General features: G+C 46.1%; 1 protein-coding gene across 4 annotated transcripts in view; it reads left to right on the top strand.

Moving 5' to 3' along the window:
* The first annotated feature begins 284 nt into the window (after positions 1–284).
* The window catches only part of flna (filamin A, alpha (actin binding protein 280)), a 56,815-nt gene continuing 34,216 nt past the window's right edge, over positions 285–22,883 (top strand). For 2 of the 4 annotated variants that reach the window (XM_063209337.1, XM_063209334.1), the window contains exons 1-5: positions 285–532; positions 4,711–5,191; positions 18,915–19,169; positions 20,902–20,999; positions 22,631–22,778. In XM_063209337.1, the coding sequence (XP_063065407.1) occupies positions 4,822–5,191; positions 18,915–19,169; positions 20,902–20,999; positions 22,631–22,778 (871 nt within the window). In that variant the 5' untranslated portion in view covers positions 285–532; positions 4,711–4,821. The remainder of the gene's footprint in view (positions 533–4,710; positions 5,192–18,914; positions 19,170–20,901; positions 21,000–22,630; positions 22,779–22,883) is intronic. The other 2 variants (XM_063209338.1, XM_063209335.1) reach the window with 1 other exon arrangement.

Below are 22,883 nucleotides of genomic sequence, written 5' to 3'. Positions count from 1 at the left end.
CTTAACTGGGTTGCGCCAGGGCGCCTGACCTCGGTATGAAAAGGTAAACGCACTAAAACATCCCACACGCAACTCGTCGACAGGCTTTTGCCTAGAGCCAGGGGCAGTGTGAGCAGGCTGACATCATACCTTTAAAATCCGAAGGCGCGGTCGCCGGTATAACGTCAGCCTCTTTGCAAGAAGCACACACACACAGACACACACGCACCAAACAGAGAAGAAAGCAACCCCCTCAGCCCCCCCTTATTCTTTTACCAATTAAGGCTCTTGCAAAAGAGACACACGCTCGAAAGGAGGGCGAGATAGAAAAAGACCAAGGGGTGTCACTCTTGTTCTTTCTTGAGTCCAACACACATTTCCCCGAGGGAGGCTCGTCCGGGAGGGAGGTACAGTGATAGCAGCAGCAGCAGCAGCAACAGCAGCAGCAACTCACTCTGCCTGAACCTCAAGCTCACTCACAGTGAACTCAGAAGGAGTAAAGAAGTAACTTGTTGAAAACCACAGCCAGCAACAACATAAAGAATAGAAAAGGGTGAGTCTCACAGCCTCTTTCATTAGTCTGCCTAAACTACAGTTTGTGTTGTCCTTGCTCATTGCGGGTGTACAGTAAGTGTACTGGATGGTTTCATTGCATGTGATGGGTTTTGCTTTGTGTGCTGCTACCTGTAGCCTACACCGGTCCAGTGTTTGAGAGTTATCACAACGCTTTGAACGTCTTTGCTGTTAATTGTATGTGTAGTCTGAAGTCCAGAGGTTGAGGCTTTACATGTTGTCTGTTTGGTGTGATGTTGATGGGCATACAGATGCCAGACACTCTCCAATGGCACTACTTGGAGTGGAACATCTTCAAGAATGGGGACGCAGTGATGAATTACCTTGTCGTGGTGTTGGTCGTGCTTTACAATGAGGTTTATTGTTGTTTATCCTGACAAAGCTTGACGTTATAGGAAAATTTTTCAGACTGTAAAACTTATGTTTAAGACTGTGCTGTGGATACAAAAGGGGGTACAGGTGGGCTGCACCGTCATGAAATTGTTTGTTTTGGCAGAATAAAGCGATAATTAGGCTACTCAAATGTTCTCTGGAAATGAGCTAGCTTTTATGACCATTGGCCTTGTATTTGGAAAGCATCTCATTAGCTATAATAATGGGGGCATAATAGGCTACAGCATAATGTGTCAGTTGCATTATGATTCCATTGACACCGGGTGGACTGTATATTGTAATTACGCGCACAACCACCCGATGCTCTGCGGGATTTTTAAACGCATCAATCGTATAATCTAATCAAGGAGTCCTCACCAAATAAGGCAAAATATGGAAAAGCCCTGTCCTTCTCTCCGGACGGCGATGCGATAGTTGCGTGCGCCCCCCCACGATCAGCAAGGAGGCTGCACCGGGGCTAGGCTGAATAGCCTACACCCCTTCCATTATATCCCGTTAGAATCCGTTGACTCGCTCGGTAATGGAGCTAAAATGAAACTTTACGCATTGTAGTCTGTGAATGACGTTGGTGTAGTCGAGAAAACTGCACAGCCTAATAGGTTTTGGTTTTGGATATGTGTGTGCGTTTTGGATATCTGTTGTGATAAATGTCCATAATTGATGAACCATGCACATCTTATTTTATGAATCCATAATACACAAATAAAAAACCAATCGTCGAACCCATTTCTGAATCTTTCGGCGCATTGGGAGAAAACGTGGCCTACTTTTAGATGTTGGCCAATCACTCCTTTTCACTCTACCTATGAAGGGAAAAAACATGTTCTGCGGTTAGCGCACTGCCAACAGGGGCGGTTAACCAAGCTCGCTGTGTTCTCTCCGCTTGTCGCTGGGTGACGGGCTGTGGGTTATTGTTACAGTGTGCATGCCATCACACTCGCTTTGCTCAGTTTCCTGGCTGAAGTTTTCAAGCGAAGACGAGCAAGGTCGAAAAGGCGTTGTTCAATGATTTCACATCTCTCCATTTAGTCGCATGCTTACTTAAAACTCTCGTGGTAAAGGGGAACGGTAATGCACATCAATGGTGTCCATGGCCATTTCCCATGGGATGCTTTACGCATTGGCCAATCCGTGTTACCCACTTTGTGCGCGCTGAGTTATATGCTGCCAGAAAAATGTGAATGTTTGGAAGGTTAGGTCAGAGGAAGACTGTGTTGGAGTGTAATTGGAAACATCACGGCGTGGTATGCACAAGAGGATTTATGTGACTCTCGCAGTCCATACAAAAGGCGATTACAGTTTTGGGGTGGAGAGGGAGGAGACTTGTCCGAAAAACTTTTGGCTCCCCTCCCCTCCATGCTGTACCATAACGGGCCTCCAGGGAGCGCCAAAGCCCAAGCTGTGCGTAATAGTTACGCTGCACGTCACCTAATGAACACGCTCCTCTGTCTCCTGTGGCGCAATGACTTGAGTTTCACTGGGTGAAACTCCGTGCAGAACAACCCTATCAAACATGCCAAACATTCCTTGTAAAAAGTACCTCTGTGTAGACGCAGTGGCAGATCTGTCATTGTTTAGAAACAGTTGGCTAGAGAATAACAAGGTGGCAGGGTTTCACAACACATGGATGAATGAATGAATGAATGAATGAACGAACGCAAGGTGAGTGTGAGTGTGACGATGGGCTGTCAAGAGTAAAGTCTAATGAATGTTTGCTCTGGTATGAGTCATCATCGTTGTGTGTGTGTGTGTGTGTGTGTGTGTGTGTGTGTGTGTGTGTGTGTGTGTGTGTGTGTGTGTGTGTGTGTGTGTGTGAGAGAGAGAGAGAGAGAGAGAGAGAGAGAGAGAGAGAGAGAGAGAGAGAGAGAGAGAGAGAGAGAGAGAGAGAAAGAAAGAAAGAGAAAGAGAAACAGAGAGAGTCAGACAGAAAGAGAGAGAGAGTGCATGTGTGTGTCAAAGAGAGTGAGCAAGTGAGACAAAATGAAAGAGGGAAGGGGGCATGGGAGGGGACATGGCATTGGATGATTCCACAGAGTTTACCATCCTCCTTCACTTTAAACTTTAAAATCTCAGTCTTACAGTTGATATAATTGCATTATGTGTATATGTTTTTTTATGTGAGTGTGTATTTAGTGTGCGGGGGTCGTGGGTGTGTGTGTGTTTGTGTGTGTGTGTGTGGGGGGGGGGCTGTTGTTGACCCTCATATTTAGAGGTTTGGGGGTCATCATTTTGTGGTCAGACATTGGCATTCCTCGGATTCTCATTGCAGACTCAGGAGCTGAAAAAAGGCCAGAAGGAAAACATTCTTTATGGACTGCGTCCTCACACAAGCTTTTGGCAGAGTTGCCTTATTTAGTAAAAAAGCTTGTATTTTTAATGCTTCTCTCTCTCTCCTCAGTTTGTTTAAAAAAATGTTAAATGGCTTCCTCTTATAACCTTTTTTTTGCCACATTTAGAGGTGAAATGCACTCCTGTCACCTTTGCCAAGAATCTTTATGACACCCAGCATAGGTACCAACAAAACTGGTCATAAGCAATCCCATTGTTCCACCCCCCCCCCTTATTTTCCCAACCAAACAACGAGGAGGGGGCTGTCTAGACTCATGCTACGCCTCACTAATCACGCATTCCCCTCGGACAATTAGCTGGACTAAGCAGCGCTGACAAGAGTACAGTACTGTACAGGAGTGTTAACGATGGGGACACTCACACGTTCAGGAATCAGTGACATTATTTGTTTATGGTATAATGCAGCAGGTCATTGAGTGCGATGTATAAGTAGAAGACAAGGTATCACAATGGCTGACAGGCCAGTAAGACAATATTGGTCTTAATCAGAGGCAGACAAACGTGGCTAACTAATTAAAGGTGTTGCCATATACTTGTGTTCAGGTGAGTCCATAGCCTGGCAGCCTATAGGAAGATAACATTAAATGAATTTGCCAGGCATAGTTTTCTGCTGTTTGTGTTAGTCTTACTTTGGCCTGTGATTTCACCATCTCCTCTATGAATCAGCTGGAGCAAATATGTGGCAGGGCTTTTGCTTTCTCAACCATAGGATGTAGGCTACATTTCTGGTTGTTGCAAAATAAGATAAGTATGTGGCACTTTTATCATGGCCTCACTTCACAGACCATACATAGTATGGTGAAAACATTAGCTGCAATGTTGCTGGGCCAAAGAGTATAGATTTCCATCTGAACATCTGTTTGTGCTGAGCATCCATAAATATTTACTCTAACACCTTGGCAATCAGTCAGCCTGCATTTTTGGTTTCCAAGGAAGCAGTTGTGCAACATCCTGGGCGCAGCAGCCCTTTAAAATGACTTAATGTGTGACTCACTAATTGATCACTGCATATGCCTGCGGTTATATGATTTCTAAATGATATATAGTGTACTAATGTATAGCCTACTACAACTTACCTTTATAAGTGGTGTTACTGCTACTGTGTTAATACTTGCATTGATTTAAAGAGACAGTCGGTAGCTTGCCTGATTTCCTGACAGGCATCTAATGTTCCCATTGTTTAATTGTTATCCCAAGAGGTAAAAACTCTCTGACCTCAAACAGTAGCAGACGGTTTAAGTTTGTTGAAATCATGTCATTAGGTAGGGCTGTGGGCATGGATTTAGGGTCAACATTGTAAGAACACACGACCATAACAGAGCTGCCTAACAGGTCTTCAATGTTTATACTCCATTTTACATTTTGACACTGTCTAACACTAACATTTACATTTTGTCTTGTCTCTCTCCCTCTCAGTCAAACGACAAACGCTACAAAGAGAAGATCCAAGGAATTGTAAAATCCCGCAAGACTCCACCCTTAAAAAGCTAGACAGCGAACTAGTGAGGGAGCCCAGAGTCAATAAAAATGAGTAGTCAACACCCACGCCTACACCAGTCGAGCGCCGCAGCCGCTCCAGTATCCAACGCAGAGAAGGACTCCGACATGCCCGCCACCGAAAAGGACCTAGCGGAGGACGCGCCATGGAAGAAGATCCAGCAGAACACGTTTACGCGATGGTGCAACGAACATCTGAAATGTGTGAATAAGAGAATCGCAAACTTGCAGACGGATCTCAGCGATGGGCTCCGACTCATTGGGCTTCTGGAGGTGCTCAGCCAGAAGAAGATGTTCCGCAAGTACAACCAGCGCCCCACGTTCAGGCAGATGCAACTGGAGAACGTCTCCGTGGCACTAGAATTCCTGGACAGGGAGAATATCAAGCTCGTTTCCATAGGTGGGTGTCCATGCTAGTTTCATTTCTAGTGCATTTTCCCCTTTTCTTTTGTAGCTCAGGGAACCTGAATTAGTTATGCCCATCTTGATGCGTTTATGTGAGGTCTCCCAAGGCTTTAGAGTCCCCCCCAAACCCCATGTCATGCCTAATTCAAAGTTCATTATCTGTTTTCAAAGATTGGCATTTATTAACCCCGCTGAACTTTCTAGGAGGAAGCATGCCTAATTTTTACCAGCCAGAGTGTTCTGCTCGACAGTGTGTCTAGTGTCTGAAATGGGGAAAAGTTATGGATGCAATGTTATTGAATCTCGGTGGAAATATCTTGATGAATAACGAATCGAACACGGGGGGGATTTCATCATACACGTTTAAGCAGTGTTCCAGCATGGCTTTTTCATAAAAATGGACAAGATTGACACGCGTATTGGAAGACAAAATTGTCTCAAACATTTGTGCTTTATCCCACGACTGGTTGTAAGTTTAACGTACAGCGTATCCAGGCTGCTCCAGTGTCGTAAAGCAAGACTCCAGGGCCTGTTACTTTATCGCCTCGGAACTTTTCTCACCACGAATTGACACATGTGTAACTTATTGCTAGCAGAGATTTAACTTTTGACAGCCAATATGGCACGGGGGTGGGTAGTGGAGGTAGACATTGTTAATAGAATTACATCCACAGTGTACGCTGGCATGGCAGTCATCTGCTGCATTACACAGTGAAACTTCTCAAAAACTATTGCCTCGGGACGCCTCTGCCCTGGGCTAGTTATTCTTAATGAACGAATGGCAGATGATATATTTTCTTTGTTAGCTACTTCACCATACCTGGAGCACTGAAAGAAACCGCTATTGCATAATATTTTAGACCTGTCAGCCTATTCCAAGTGACCAGCCCTAAAGCTGAAATGTCGTTTGCCTCAGACGTGTTCAGAAGTGTTCAGGACGCACGGCTCGCCACAGTAGCTGGAACAAAGTAAACGCCTTTATTCCGCTGAGGAACAGCATACAATCAAGCAGTGCATCACCACTGGAAAATTTGAAGCATTAACGTTGTCTTTGGGCGATTACACATTCTTAAGTGATGTCCCTGGGGCGATGTTCAAGCGGAGACAAACCCAGCAGGGACAGTTTGACCAAACGCGTAAAAACACACAGCAATACAACAAGGGCTATTGTACAGTAGATTAGCCTAGCCTATTGAATGTTAATGTGTAACCATACAGCCCCCTTGCACCCTGCCATGCGCTTTTAGTCTCCAATCATTGATGTGGTCATTATTGTGCATTGCCGTGAGCCCATAGGCAGGAAGGAGCAGCTATGGAAGTCTAAAGATAAAAGTGAGTCATAATTGCCCACCTGCCTTTGTCAAGCCCAACTGCAAGCTAATGATCACACATCCTATTCAGAGAGAGACCAGTAGATGAGGTCTATTATTTTGTTTACTATTATACTATTTGTATTTGGTAAACTAATGCTCTGAATAATCTTTTCATATTGTATTGGTGTTTAGGATGCTTCTTTATGCAATCTACTCATTTTCAACGGTTGTGGAAGTGCATTGATTTTGATTTGTTTGTCATGTTACCTGTCCTTTGTAGGCTTAGCTGACTCACTTGAGTCAATGGTGGAAAAAACAGGCAAAAGGCTTCAAGTGGGCTTTGTTTGCTCTCAGGTATATGCGCTTGCTCTGTTGACTAGTCCCAGTCCTGCTACCAGAAAGCAAGCATTCACCACTAATATGTGACTTTACACAAGGCACCAAGCAAGACTGCCACCTAGCCTGGGCTTTTTATGAGCCATCCTGGGCTCTGGTGCTGGTATATAATGGCCAAGTGAATTTACAGTGCACGGAAACGGCCTAGAAGAAGGGGGAAAAAAACCCTATACAAGTCCAAAGGTGGTTTGTGTTCTAGGCTAGCACTGCTGCATGCTCGGCTCCACATGCTTCTCAGTCAGAGTGCCTCCTCCTCACCGCTTGAAATAGAGCAGTGGAGTGGAGGAGTTCACCTGGAAGGAGTTAGTCAGTTAGGCAGGCAGTGGGAGAGATGTGGAATCTTTTTTTTCTCTCTCTCTCTCTCTCTCTCTCTCTCTCTCTCTCTCTCTCTCTCTCTCTCTCTCTCTGTCTGTCTGTCTGTCTGTCTGTAGCTAGGCCTTTGAAAGTAAATTTGAGTGTGTGCATGTGTATGTAAGAGTCAATGCCACTTTCTTAGGATCTGAATGAGGTTGCAACCAAATGTGCAACCGGGATTGAGACAGAGGAAAGTTCTCAATCTCCGGCTCTTCTTGCAGTGTCTGTCATTGGAAGGTGTGGCGCCCTGTGTCTTCACCACACGTCCTTATTTCCCTCTCTGCACTTTAATGTCTCTGCATGTCCCCCTTTTTTTCTCCATGGAGTCATGGATCAGGACAGGACTTGCTTGGAAATATGTTTCCATCATAGCAACTAATATTTCAAAATCTCAATCATGAAGGTTTGAGTGTTTTCAGCTGACATGGCAACACACGCCACATGCGCACGCACACACACACACACGCACACACACACACACACGCACACCTTAAACAACACCTCCACCTCCTCCTCACTCCTTCTCCTCATCCACAGAGGGTTGTGAAACCGCCAAACTACGTACCTTATTTAGCTGTTAACTCTGGCAATCCTGAAAATAGGAGCCCTCCAGGAGAACTATAGCTGCGCTCTGTGTTGCCCAACACTGGAAGCGTTAAGAGTGAACATGCATGGCAATGCTCACTGTTCTTCTTGTGAGGAGGACCTACTCTAACTCGTAGTCCACTCTCTCCTCCAAGCTCCTGTTAGACCCTTTAATGAACCCAACTCCTTTCAGAAAGGCACCAGGGCTTATCTTGAGAAGTTTGCTGGTCTTATCCCGCTCCTGTCAGAGAGTCCTGATGTCATCCTCTAACCAGGCACCTCAGGGAAATGTTAATTACCGTTGTTTCCCCGCAGTGGAACGTCATATCATTATTTCTGCCTAGGAGGTCATGGTTTTTAGCAGCACCACGCATTCGTTTCCCCTGTTTGCCAGCCAGGCGAGGCTGAATGTTTGTGGGGGTTGGGAGTGACCGATGCCAACGGCTGTCAGTCACAGTAGCACTTTATATTTTAGTGTGGAGAGCTCAAATCGCAGGAACGCTCCACAAATTACTACCGAGCTTCGTTAGCTAGGGCACATGGCCTTGGAGTGGGTCTGTGCCCTGCTTTCGCTCCCAGCATACCTCTGATATGAATACTTTTTTTAAAATTTGTGTTTTTTTCTGAGGGACATGTTGACTCCTGACACTGATTAGGCAGTGTAGAGCAAACCTTTCAAAGATATGGCTCCACATTCTTTCAAACTAGCCTGGTGTAATGGAAATTCGAATGCCCCCTTTCCCTCCAACCCTACACACACACACACACACACACACACATACACTCCCCATATAACCTTCACGCTACATGAAGTGTATAGCCACATTCTTGTACGCCTAGGAGGTTCCTGTCTGAGTGCTTTTGTTAAAAAGATGCCAGGATTTCCTCCTCTGAGCTACAGAGTGAGTCCAAGAAGGGTGTCGGGGTGGGGGGGTGAACGACTTATGAACACACCGTCCAGCCGCAAGGGTGCGATGCATTGAATAGGACCCTTAGTAACAGCACTGCACTGCTGACATAACAGGATAAAACAGAGGGGCAGGTATGCGTGCCGTGCATGGCGTAATGCTGGGGAAAGTACCAAGTTATGCCACTCGTGTGAAAAGGTGGGCCCTGGGCTGCGTCGTGTGCAAAAAAAGTGTTACATTTCTCCCCCGTCTTCCTCCCATTTCAACAGCACTGCCTGCATCTCGATGAATCAGATCCTAACCACTCAAAACAATTCGCTTGACACGACCCCGTTTTAGTTTTTCTTTTAAATCTCTGCTACTTAACCTATTAATCCAGCGAGCATGAAAGGCCGGCCCATTAAAGACGACAGCTGCTTAGCCCCTGCGCTGGCGGCGACGGTGGCCTTTTCCATGTTTCTTTCACCAAGGGCTAAGTGCCCTCTTGCGTTCAGCACAGGTCTTATTGTAGCGCTTCTTTTTGGCTGACTTGTTTTAATAGGCACGAGGCCAGACAAGACACAGACACAAGAGGCAAATGGACAAACGTCCAGGCTGTTACTGTAGGTGGCCAAAGGGCTTGGAAGGACACGGGACGCAAGGATGATGAGGACAGAGGAAGGCAGGCAGGCAGGCAGGCAGTCCCACAAGATGAGCAGATGGCAACAGGCAGGAAACGGCTCTTCCTGACTGGGCTGCGCTGTGTGTGTCTCTGCATAATTAAGTTATCCCACCACACTGCCTTGGCACAGACGATAAGGGAATTAAGAGTTGATGGAACTTGTTAGGGCAAATTTCACCAATTGTGAGGACCATAGTGAAACCTTTTGCAAGTGACCTCCATCCTGTTGCACTGGGCTTGGTCAGCAGCAGAAGGATTGAGTCAGAACGGTGCAGTAAGTTTGGGCGTAGGCTCAGAAACCGTGAAAGTTTGGAGGAAGTTGAAGCATAGAGTAATAAGTGTCTTCACAACTGTATGTACTGTATACTAAGGGTGGAGTAATGAACTTGCAGTAAGTGGATGACCATTGTGTGTACTGTATGTCAGCATGTTTGCAGACATGCCCTTCTTTGTGTGTGTGCAGGGCAGGCATAGCATGTGTGTGTCCCACCGTGTTTGTGAGGGGCGTGTGTTGCGCAAGACGCTCCGTAAACACTGTCCTCAGGGAAGATATAGGATGATCCTGATTTTGTGATAAGTGCCCAGTGCCTAAAGTCTTTATCGAGCCATAAACACTGTTGATTAGATCATGCTGCTTGCCTTGAGTGTAGTTAAGTGTTGTCTTGCCTGTGGGCCTATACTAGAAGGGGCATTGCATTGCATTGGATCATTAAGTTAATTACTGTGCCGCTTCTCTCTTGTTTTCTCTCTTCCTCTCTCTTTCTCTCTCTCTCTCTCGCACACACATCCAAACAGAGAGAGAATTCCTCCCCTTTTCAGTCTTTTAGTCTGAAACTGTCTTTGTCTATTCTTGCCCGTTATCTCTGTACCTCTCCCAAGCTTTCTCTTCTTCCCGGCACTCTTGCTTTCTCTCACTCCCTTTCCTCCCCCCCTCTCTTTTTTTTCTTTCTGCGGGCTAATTATGCTGTCCTTTCACTCACCCAAAAAGATAGACCTGCACAGGCCCTTCAGAGTGCATACTAAAGACTTGCAGAGGGGGCAAATAGGGAACCCAACCCAGGCCGGTAAACTCAAGACGGCAGCAGTGATTCCCTTACTGACCCGTCTGACTGGCCTGCTGAAATGTGGTTCTCTTTCTCGCATTACTCGCAAAGTTTTCTAAAGTGTCCAAAAACGGCTGTGCACAGACTTTTTTTTTTTGCTGGTTGTAGATGTGGCTGCCGCCTCCGGTGCGAGGCGAGGCAAAAAGCCTCCCCAAAAAACCTGGTGCGGGTCCAGTGACACAACCAAAGGCAGCCAAATGACAATCCTACCCTGTCAATATGGGCTTTTGCAAAAGTCCCAGCACAGCAGTTTTTCAGTGTTTCACTCTTCTTCTCTCTCCCTCCCTCTCTCTTTCTCTACCTCGCTCTCTCTCTCTCTCTCTCTCTCTCTCTCACTCCTGTTCTCTCATTCTTTCTGCCTCCCCCCACCCCTTCTCTCTCACCCAGCCAGTCTCTCTCTCTCTCTCTCTCTCTCTCTCTCTCTCTCTCTCTCTCTCTCTCTCTCTCTCTCTCTCTCTCTCTCTCTCTCTCTCTCTCTCTCTCTCTCTCTCTCTCTCTCTCTCTCTCTCTCTTTTCCCTTCTCCGTCCCTTCCCTGCTTCTCCCCCACTGTAATCAGAAACCTCTAAGCGGGGGGAATGGGTGGCCTGCCAGGATCAAGTTTGCTTCTGCCCTTTTAAGGCTAAAAAACCAAGGGGAACATTTCCAGCTTGTGAGCGAGCGAGGGAGGCAGTGCGAAGGAGAGAGAGAGGTGGGAGGGAGCCACGGAATGAGGCAAGGAGAGAGGTGGGAGGGAGCAGAGAGAGAGAAAAGGAGGCGGGACAATTGGAAGTAGCAAAAAGAGAAAAAGGCAACGGAGGAAGTTTGCTGGTGAAGTTCATGCTCCTGTGGAATCGTGTTTTAGAAATATCCCCCCCCCCTTTTTTTACCCCTCCTCTCCCCATGTTCATTCCATATTTTTTTGTGTTCGGTCGCTTTTTTGGATCAGCACCATGCATGTTTAAAGAGCTTGGGGCCTGAACAGTTTGCCGTTGTGTTTCGAGGGGGCCGTTTCTGTGGAAGGGGAGTCCAGTGACAGCAGCTGTGGTGAATACAGCAAAAGTGATGTCATACCCTGGCTAGCCCACTTTCAGAAAACATAGACATGGCTCCCTCTCTCTCTCTCTTGCTCTCTCTCTCGCTCCCTCACTCATTCACGCTCTCTCTCTATCGCTCTGTCTTTCTCTCTTTCTCTCTCGTCTCTCTTGCTCACGCCCACTGGCTCACCCACCCATTCTCTTGCGTCTGTGCATAGTATGCATAGAACAGAACAGGACGGAACACTCGTATAGGGGCAAGGAGTGGGTTAATGGTTAAAGGGGTGTTTGTGTGAGTCTGTGCATGACCACACTGGGTGGTGGTGGTGGTGGTAGGGTAGGGTAGGGTAGGGTAGGGCAATGCAATGCAGGGAAGGGAAGGGATGGAGGGAGGGAGGGAGGGAGAGAGCCAACCACAAACCCTGGGTCTGGGTGATAAGTCCTTATTGGAATGTGTGCAATTTCCTCTATGTCTTCCTCTGGCTGAGGTGCAGGCTTGGATGTACAATGCTGACGTGCTACATTCCCTAACCAATGGGGTGACTTGGTTCACTCTTTTCGCTCATGGCTAATGAGCCCATAGTGAGTCACTCATGGCCCAATTGTAATCTCTTCAGTGGTAGTCAGTCAGACAGTCAGACAGTCCTTAGATGACTCTAGTGCTTGTCTGCTACTTATCACCATATTTAGTGGGGTTTTTTAAGCACTGGTGACAAGAGGAAGTTTGTCAAAGTTTTGGAAGTGCTGCTTGTCATCCTCAGGAGTTTTGGACGGCGTGTCCTCATTTGGGCCGAGACTAGTGGATCTGCTGAGTCTCACAGCCCCATGGGCTACTCTGCCTCTGGCCGACGTGAGAGAGGTCGCTGTTTAATGGCCCGTCCAGAGGGAGAGATGGAGAGAGAGAGGGGGGGAAAGGGACTGGGAGAGAGATGGACAAGGCAAGGATAGAGAAGGATGGAGAGAGTGGGAGTGGGAGTGGGAGAGCGGTAGATGTAGAGAGGGGGATGGAGAGACTGGAGATGGAGGAGAGATGGGCAAACAAAAAGGAAGAGGAAGGGATAGAGAAAAAGATGGAGGGAGAGAAAGAGAGCCATGGGATTGTGTCCTGGGGGGGATCTCTGGTCACGCTTGCGCTGGCGATGACTCGGGCCATAGAAATGGCTCATCCTGGACACTCTGTTGTTCCACACCAGCCCCCAAATCCTGCACAAACCACCTCCCCTTCCTTCTCTGTCTCTCTGTCTGTCTCTCTGTCTCGCTGTCTCGCTGTCTCTCTGTCTGTCTCGCTGTCTGTCTCTCTGTCTCTCTGTCTCTATGTCTCTCTCTGTGTCTACATCTATCTGTTCTTTGTCTGAATTCCTCTTTATTTTGCTCTTTCTCTCTCTCCTCCTTGCATACAAACACCCCGTGGTTCTCTGATGACGGTCATCATGTTTTGAGAATCTGACTTTTCAGCCTTGCTGCCTGCTGGTTGGAAAAGGCGGTGGGTGTCAGTGTGTCCATGTCCAAAAAAGGCCAGACTTGGCCTCCGTAGGACTCGGTGGTAGTGTGGTGGGAACGCTGCTTGGATTCCTGTCATGTTTCATGTGTTTGCTAGAGTGAGACATGCGTCACACTCCACTGCCCCCCACCCCCCCTTACCTCACTCTCCACCCCTTCCCACCCACCATGACCACCACTACCCCCCCTACACAGTTAATGTATATATACAGACATACATACATAACCATATATCGCCTAAACTCAGCCAATACCCTGGCGATCCATCACCACTCCGCCCCTAAACACACATGACTGTGTATACACATACAGTGCCCATCATAACATGAACTGTACTGTACTGTGTGTACTGGGGAAACTCTCTCAGGTGGGGACTCTTATTCTGAAGTCTGAATTGACACATATTCTGATGAATAGCCAAATCCCAGACCAGTTGTGCATTACAACCAGGGCCCTAAATTAACTTTTTTCACCAACAGCCAAAATGGCTAGTAGTTGTTAATCTTACTAGCCAAACATACACTCACTAATGGGTCAAAGTGGCTTTTAAGTTGGTCTTCAATTGAGACAGATTCTGATGAACTGCCCAGATCCAGACAGGTTGTGTATAATAATGACAGTCATTTTGGTGTTTCTCTCTGTACAGTTAGTGGTGTATGCTGTATATGGCACGGCACACGCCTCCACTATGGGGTACTTTTTTGGCTGTTAACATCTGTAGCTTATTGGAATGAAAGATTAGGCTTTCATTCGTTCTTTTTGATATACGGTTCTCTATAAACTAGACATGTTTATGGGTGTTCTTGAAGTTACCGTGATAAATCATCCACCACCAACCCACCCCACCCCACCCTATCCCACCCTATCCCACCTTCTTAGCTTTGAATGATGTCTCCACCAATGCCACACTCTACCGTGTCTGGACTGGCAAAGCTAGGACTTGGCCCTGGCATGATTAATCCACGCCATGCTCTTGAGTCAGAGGTGATGAGTCGTGTCGGATCAGCAACATTTCCCCAAAGGTGCAGCTGCTGTCCGTCTCCAAAAACTTCATGTTCGTTCATGGTGGAGTCAAGGCGGGGGGTGGCGGGTGGCGGGTGGTGGATGTGAGTGAGGGGGTGAGGGTGCCATGGAGGAGCCACGCCTTGGAAGTCTTGGAAGTCTTGCGCGATACTGGTTCTCACTCAGAGACGTGTTTATAATTCTTCACGGCAGGCACCAACCTGTTTGTTACACAACACGGCGAGATGTACTTGTCTGTCTGTTTGTCTGTCTGATGGACAGTCATGTGTTGGATGTCGCAACTGCTGCTGTGTGCAAGGTGTGTTGCTTGCTTCCGCAGGTACTGGCAAATTAGATGCCCAAAGGCATCATGTGTTCTATTCACTGTTTGTTTCATCATAGAGGCGTGTAAAAAGCATGTCTGTGCATCTCTCTGATTGCCAGTTATATGTCCTGGACGTTAGAGCGTGCAAGACATGTTATATGTATGAGCAGCTGTTGACTATAGGCATGTTGCGTTCCTTTTCTGACCCGGATGCTTTTTCCATAGGAGTTGGTAAAACACTTTCTATCGTTTACACACACGAAAAGTGAGTCAGATGGTGGTTGTCAAGGAAACGCCATCACAACCACCTCTACCATGGAAACCACACTGGTTTGTAGCTTAGCACACGCAGACTTCTCAGTCACGTTGCCGATGGCCTTCTTTTTTAGTTGTGGGATTGTAAAATTAAGCTGGGATGTTCCCATTTTTTTAGGGAACTGTTGCTTTGGAAAGGTTTAAACCAGAAGAACACTAATCGCTTAGTCAGGACAGGTTCCTCTTGATTCAGGGAACTCGTATTATTCACATTCATCTTCCTGAGGCCTGTCTTCATATTCATATTCATATTCATATTTCATGTTCATTTCCGCTTGAATATGCATATGCGAAATGCAGCTCAACATCAGGATTCCACACAGCGACTGATGGTGGGTCTGCACTGCACTGTAGGCTCAGGCACGGCCCACATGTGGCCCAGATGTGGGACCCAGCATCCTTCAGCTCCCGCGGTTGGCCTCCGAATGGAGAATCCAAGGCGGTTAGCATTGGCCACTCGGCCAGCAGCCAGGGTGAATACCAGCAGCCGGGGGGGATTTGAGGTCTATAGACCACTTTTTGTAAAAACAAAGAGTGCAGAGAGACTGGAAAAGTATTATTTTACATGGTTGAGGGGAGAAATGTTGGGTAACTGGAAAGTGGGGTGTGGGTTACAACGATGTCAGTTTCATAACAGAATTGCTGAAGTGTTCATGATGCAGGCAGCTTCATTTTTTTAAATGTTTCCCTTCTTTTTTGATAAGCTATAGGGTCATTCCACGCCAAATCAACAAGAGCCCGCGGACTTAGGTCTCAAAAAATTCTGAAAATATTACCAAGTGTACCCATGGTACTTAAGAGAAACACTGTAAATTTATTTTAATGTAAGATGTATACTCTCCGTGTTACAGCCAATTTTACTGGGGGAGGGGGGTGCCCATTTTGTTCACACTCTTTTTTTTTGTCAAAGTTCACAAGCCCGTAGCTCAAGAACTAAACCATGTAGGAAGCTCAAATTTGGCATGCTGGTACATAGATAGGAATAGTCTGTTGCAGAACTGTCAGTTTTGATCAATATGATCCTGCATCGTCATGGCATTCCCTCAAAAATGATACAAATTGTACTGGAGTTTTTGGCTGTGCTCTGTTTAGGCCTTCAGAAGACATATTTGTGCCCAACATAGCCTCTTGATTTTTTCCCCTTGTAGAGACAAGTAGGGACACTCTCATAAAAAGCTATAAATAGAAAGGAAACCCCATCAGTGTTTGACCAGAAGACCTCACAAGTCTGACAAATCATTTTGGGTGTCATTTTCAGAGCTCCAGAACCCCTTGTGGGATTGTCCACAGATTTTTATTTTATTTTTTTCTTCATTCTCCATGAATTCTTCTTTTTAAAAATGCAAATGAGACTTGTCTTATGTGATGTTTTCTTTTGTAATTTCCAACCTGAACATGGGCAACATGCACATTGAGGGCAATATGTTTTCTATGCTTTTCTTCCGCTGCCATCTGCTGGTCAAAACAAGTAACAACATGACTCCTTGTGCCTGACCTACTGTCTCTTTTGGTGTGCAAACCTGCTCCCACATTGAACGCTCCTGGAATCATTGAAATTGAAAGGGATACCTGCACCCCTGCACAGGGACTCTCGGGTGATCATGTCTGGGCAAAATTTGCATTTGATTATTTAGTCTTTACATTAAATGTTATCGAAATCATGTTGCTCTCTTTTTGCATTTTGCCCATGTTCAGGGTGGAAATTACAAAAGAAAACATCACATAAGACAAGTCTCATTGGTATTTTTAAAAAGAAGACTTCATGGAGAATGAGGAAAAATATAAAATAAAAATCTGTGTACAATCCCACAAGGTGTTCTGGTGCTCTGAAAATGGCACCCAAAATGATTTGTCAGACTTGTGAGGTCTTCTGGTCAAACACTGATGGGGTTTCCTGTCTATTTATAGATTTTTATGGGAGTGTTTCTACTTGTATCTACAAGGGGAAAAAATCATGAGGCTATGTTGGGCACAAATATGTCTTCTGAAGGCCTAAACAGAGCACAGCCAAAAACTCCAGTACAATTTGTATCATCTTTGAGGGAATGCTATGACGATGCAGGATCATACAGACCAAAACTGACAGTTTTGCAACAAACTATTCCTATCTATGTACCAGCATGCCAAATTTGAGCTTCCTACATGGTTTAGTTCTTGAGCTACGGGCTTGTGAACTTTGACAAAAAAAAGAGTGTGAACAAAATGGGCACCCCCCTCCCCCAGTGAAATTGGCTGTAACATGGAGAGTATACATCCTACATTCAAATAAAGTAACAATGTTTCTCTTAAGTACCATGGGTACACTCAGTAATATTTTCAGAATTTTTTGAGACATAAGTGTGCAGGCACTTGCTGATTTGGCGTGGAATGACCCTATAAAAAGTTAGACATAACACATGGCATTTTGTTATTAGCTGAGATCTCGGCTCAAAGTCTTAGAAAACGGAACAGGTGGTTTGCACAAGCGTGCTCAAACACCTTGAAATCCTACAGGAGTAAGAAATACCAGTGGCTAGCAGCCTGAACCAACTCTACTCCCCCCTTACCCCCCTTCGGGTCTCTGGAGATGAAAGCGTTTGAAAAATAGCATCTTTAATTGTGCATGTTTGAGCGGGGAACAGGAAGGCTCTTCGATCCACCACACCCTTCCCCCAGTTACAGCAAGGCACTTAATTTGATCTGAAGGAGCAGAGCAGAGCGGGGCAGGCGCAGGAGTCTCGCTTATCTTGCGTCATCTCTTATCACCTCCCAAAGGCCCAGACAATTTCATACACGTCTGCGGCATGACCAACTTCCTGTGTGCAAGTGTGTGTGTGTCTGTGTGTGTGTGGCTTACCTTATTGTTACTCATTGTCACCAACATGTTGGTGTACATTTTTTTTCTCCTTTTCACTGGAGGCACAGGAATTGTTGGGGATACACAAGTGTGTCATCATCATTCGGAAAAAAAAAACCTAATGCCATCACAGCTTGTTCCTAATCACATATGGGGAGTGCCATTAGCTGTGTGTATTTAACATCAGAAAGGCCCATGATTGATTGTAGAATCAGTACCAGGATTGCGGTGTCCCCTTGCTACCTGATCATAAATTCAATGACATGCTCACAAAGGTACGCGTTGCACAATGCTATCCTGTCATTTATCAGTCATTGTCCTCGTGTCCTTGTGCAATCAGAAACCCTAGCTGCTGACTTAAGTAAGCCCAAGGAACCATGGGATTGTTTTCTCCTTAGCACGCCGTCCTTCGGGGCCCTGCAAGCACGTACTTGTGTTCAGACGTGCATCTGTAATAGTGCGTGTCCCAGAGAGCTTAGCTTTGTTTAGCGAGTGTGTGCATTCATGTGTGCAAGTAGTGCGTTGCCACAGCTGACCCAGGGTGGGGCAGAGTTGTGAAAAAAAAAACGAAAAATCCCAAGAGGGTGGAGTACTGGAGGAGTGAGAAGTCAGCTTCCCTTTTTTAAAAAGTCATCCTCGTCGTACTTCGAAGTACTTTCGGGTCCGGGTATTTCGACACCCCTCCCCCAGAAGAAAAACGTGTTGCTGATGTGTGCAGTATGTTGCATCTTTGAAGCAAGTGTGTGTGAACCCTTGTGTGACTTGACATATTGTAGCAGGACCACACCCAGGCAACGCAACTGCTCAGGCTCAGGACTTCAACATTTTAATAACGGGCTATCTGCTCATTTGAGTGATGCCTGGAATCACTGAAACATAGCTCAGACTGCGTGGAGAGTGCATGCTTAGTAATAAAAAGCTTAGGGAGCTTTGAACAAATAGCTGTAATTGAGACAACCCAGATTTTTTTTTTTTTATCCAAGTCAGATGTCTATGAAGATTCTCATTCACTCAGGCCAGTCAAAAGAGTTTGGTTGTAGACGACTGGTCTACAACTGGTTGGTTTGGGAGCTTGAAGACAATTGGCCTTGTCTTCTGAGAGAGCGAGAGAGAGAGAGAGAGGCCTTAGAGCATCCATGTCAGATTATTTCCTTCAAAAATGTTGAACTCAATGACATGATATTGAACAGTTTAATGTTCTATAAATACAAGTCTTGAAAACAATCACTGACTCAGAGCATGTGTTTTGATGTTCCACCTCTGCCTATATTGTCATACTGTGTATTCCAACGTATTAACTTGACCCTCTCTTTATTTCCTCTCCCCTTCTTTCCTTCTATATCCCACTATCTCTCCATCTCTGCTGTTTGTCCATTCTTCTCCTCCTCCTCCGCCCCAACCAACAGACAGTAAAGCCATCGTGGACGGTAACCTGAAGCTGATCCTGGGTCTGATATGGACACTGATCCTGCACTACTCCATCTCCATGCCCATGTGGGACGAGGACGAGGAGACGGCGGACGACGGCAAGCAGAAGACGCCCAAGCAGAGGCTGCTGGGCTGGATCCAGAACAAGCTGCCCGACCTGCCCATCACCAACTTCGCCAAGGACTGGCGCTCGGGCCGCGCCCTGGGAGCCCTGGTGGACAGCTGTGCCCCAGGTGAGGCGGGTGGAGGAAGGGGGTCACGATAAAACCAAAAGACTTCTTAAAATACTTATTTCGGGTCTAGAAATGACTAGAAATCCTATTTTATTTTAGTGGGCTGGTCATTTATGGCCTAGTCTTCCACAACGACTGGTGCTCGATGCCGCGCCCTGTGGTGGGGAGTTACAATTGGAGGAAAAAGTATTTCTGTTGCAAAAAAGTATTTCTAGAAACTTGTAGATCTAAGAAATTAATAGTTTGAGTGCTCCAGTCATGTATGGCCTAGTCTTTCACAACGACTGATGCTCAGGCCACGCCCTCGACGCCATGGTGGACAGCTGTGTCCCAGTTAAAGCAAAGGGGGTGAGAATCTTTGAAAAAAGTATTTTGGGGGTGCCATAGCTGAATGGGCTGAGGTGCAATGCCGTAAATCTGGGGACTCGGGCTCGAGTCCGACCTGAGGTCATTTCCCCATCCTTCCCCAGGTGTCCATCCTGTTACTCTTCGCTACCTTAACGCAATAAAGGCAAAAGCCCCAAAATGTCTTAAAAAGAATTTCGATTGTTCCAAACCAATCATCTCTGGCCACGTCTTTTAGAAGTTGACCAGCCCAAAGTCCACATATAGTCCTGGACAGTGAGCATCCCCAGCAAGGCTTTGAGTGCAAGTCTTATCCTCTTTCCAGGAAGAGGGGGTCATTGACTACGATGATGATGATGATGATGAGGGTTGGAGGAGGAGGGAGGGAGGGTAAGGAAGGTCTTTAGGTCAGCTGCAGTTGCCTCCAGGCCCTGCAATAAAAGCGAGCTGAAGGTGAAAGGGCTGTGGAAGGGTGGAGACTTTAGAAGGAGGGGTCGAGGGGAGGGTGGTTTTGTTTACATTTTTGACATGTCTGGCATTCTTTGGTGAGCAGATGAGAAACCCAGAGGAAAGTTACCTAGAGGGAGGGAGAGAGAGAGCGAGAGGTGGGGGGAAGGGGGGTGCAGAGAGGAGAAATACAGCAGGAGAGAGTGGTCAGAATGGTTATGTAAGAAGGTGGGGGGCATGTAGATAGGAGATGAAAGATTTGAGGGTTGGTGGCAGGGGGGGGAGCCTGGAGTCTGGAGATTAATGAATCAGATCTTTGTGGTGGGAGTTACGTAAGGGGTGGATCCAATGAAAAGAGCCTGCCAGGTCTTGATCCTTTGTAGCTGAACCTAGCAAGGGATGTTCTCAGGTGGCTAGGCTGTACCCCAAAAAGCACAAAGGGTTGATGCATGTCTGTCCAGGCAGCTTGCTTGCACATTTCGTCCCAAAATAACTTTCAGGGGCTTAAGCAGATTGGTCTGTGTTTTATCAGAATGAGTGTTCACAGCAAATTCCTTCCCTTATTTTGGCGTTGTTTCAGTCAATTGGCAGAATTGTAGTGGTACTATTAAGTCAGCATCAGATAATAGATTATTGTTGAATTAATAAATCGAGCAAATGACTAAATGAATAAAAAACTATATATGAAGACATCACTTCGGTGTGTCACTTCACTTTCTTTAAACAAAAGGTGAATGTAGTTAAATCAGAGACGGTCTATTATGAATCTATTAGAATTAAAAGAATCTTTGGTTAAATCTAGCTAAATGCACAGACTAGCGTGCATCAAAGCTACCGCCAATGCAGCCCAGTTGCAACTTAGCTACCTACCGTACATGTGAATTTTATCTGTTATCTCACTCGCTCTCTCTCTCCCCCCGTTTCTCTTTGAACCGCGCAGGTCTGTGCCCAGACTGGGACACCTGGGACGGGGACAAGCCCGTGGACAACGCCAGGGAGGCCATGCAGCAGGCTGATGATTGGCTGGGAGTGCCTCAGGTGAGTTGGCCCTCTGACCTCACCTGGCCCACCTGACCAGGGGGTATTCCAAAACAGTGGTTCCATAGCGTTAGTTAACCTGGCAGTAGTGGTAAATTGGTTGTTTATAAAACCTGCAGTCTGCATTTTTGTCTAAATGAAGCCCGAAGGTTATCTATTAGCAGTTGTTCTACTTTGGGTAGATTAACTTATCCAGGTTTTTATCATTTAACAGTGTTCTTGGATTACCCCCCGCCCAAGTCACGCCATCAGATGTTGTCATCTGACAAAAGAATGTGATCATTGATTCTCTCATCACACTAATCTATCAATCCATGGATTATGTGCTCAGTGCTGCTTCCGTGAAATTCAGTCACTGAATACTTGTCATTGTTTAGCACTAACTGTTAGCAAACTCCTCTGTGGTCTTATGAGGAACTTGCATGAGACATTTGATGTGTCAGCAGCGACAATATTTTGAGACCACTGATGCCTTCAGACAAGAACAATAGTCATCAGACTGAACAAATACTGGTTATTTGTCTTATTGTGTAATGTGTACACATGGTCTATTTGTTACTCTGTAAAAAAAGATCTCTCAGTGTGTGTTCAGGAAATCTTGATGCGCTGTACTTTTGCAAGGTTGTGTGTGAAGTTATCTGAGATTTCATCATGAGTGTTTTAGGGCAAAGCCAGAGTGACTTGCAGTCATTCCTGTCAACATGACTAATCTTGTGAAACCATTTCAATAGAGAAAGCCGTTATCCGTTAACAAGCACGCCTTCTTGCGTGCCTCTGTCAGCCCCCCAAAAATCTGATGCTTGTGCTAAAAGAATGAGTGTATTTTTAACGGATTACATGAAAATTGCTCCACACTGAAAAAGCATCCCACTGTACTCCAGTTCAGAGATTTAGCTGAGCTTGCTGCACAGTTTCCGCTTTACCTCACAAGGAGAGTGCAATTAAGGTCACAAGTCTTGCAGCCAGCCTCGCGTGCCAGTCAGTGAAACCACCTGTACCACCAGCCGGGCTTTATATGAGTGTTTGTGTGTGTGTGTGTGCCTGTGTGTGTGTGTGTGTGTGGTGTGTGTGTGTGCCCATGAGTCTGCTGTCAGTTGGTGCCTGTGGTCTGTTGTGTTTCCGTCTTAGACTTTCGCAGCAGAAGTTGGTATCTTTTTTTCGCCTGAAGTCGTGTGGCTTGTCACTCAGTCACAACAGCCATGTGGTTGTCATGGTAGTCACAACAGCCATGTGGTTGTCATGGTACCCACTCCATGAAGAAGTTTTTCAAATTCAGAGCCCCCGATCTCACCAGAGGTGAAATTCCTTGAAATGTCAACTCTTTTGGACATTCTAAAAGTGCAGATCTTGTTGAAATAAAAGGCTTTGGTTTCCCTGTTGCACCTCACACTATCATTATATAATGGATATTTTTTTTAATCTTCAGAGTTAGAATTATACGTCACGATTTTCAGAATTAAACGTCTTGACAATAAAATGGTTTAAAAGGGAGCTCATCAGTGTGCGGTTCATGCCTTGCCTTGAACTTAACGTTTTGACCTTGCACCTGGCTAAAATGGACGTGCGTGAGATTTGACTGACTGCAATTTTCAGAATGAATTCATGAAGTGTGACATTATTCCCCATCCCAGGTCATCACCCCTGAGGAGATTGTGGACCCCAATGTGGACGAGCACTCAGTGATGACCTACCTGTCCCAGTTCCCCAAGTCCAAGCTGAAGCCAGGTGCCCCCCTGCGCCCCAAACTCAACCCTAAGAAGGCCCGCGCCTACGGACCAGGTAAATGAAGGTCATAACGACCATTTAGAGAGAACACGAATGGACCATTTAGTGACTTAAAGATTCAGACACGATGAGATTTTGAGAAGTGTACACAATACTATG

This window comes from Engraulis encrasicolus, chromosome 10 (assembly GCF_034702125.1).
Source record: "Engraulis encrasicolus isolate BLACKSEA-1 chromosome 10, IST_EnEncr_1.0, whole genome shotgun sequence".
NCBI lineage: Eukaryota > Metazoa > Chordata > Actinopteri > Clupeiformes > Engraulidae > Engraulis > Engraulis encrasicolus.
This window is presented reverse-complemented; position numbering and strand designations above follow the sequence as displayed.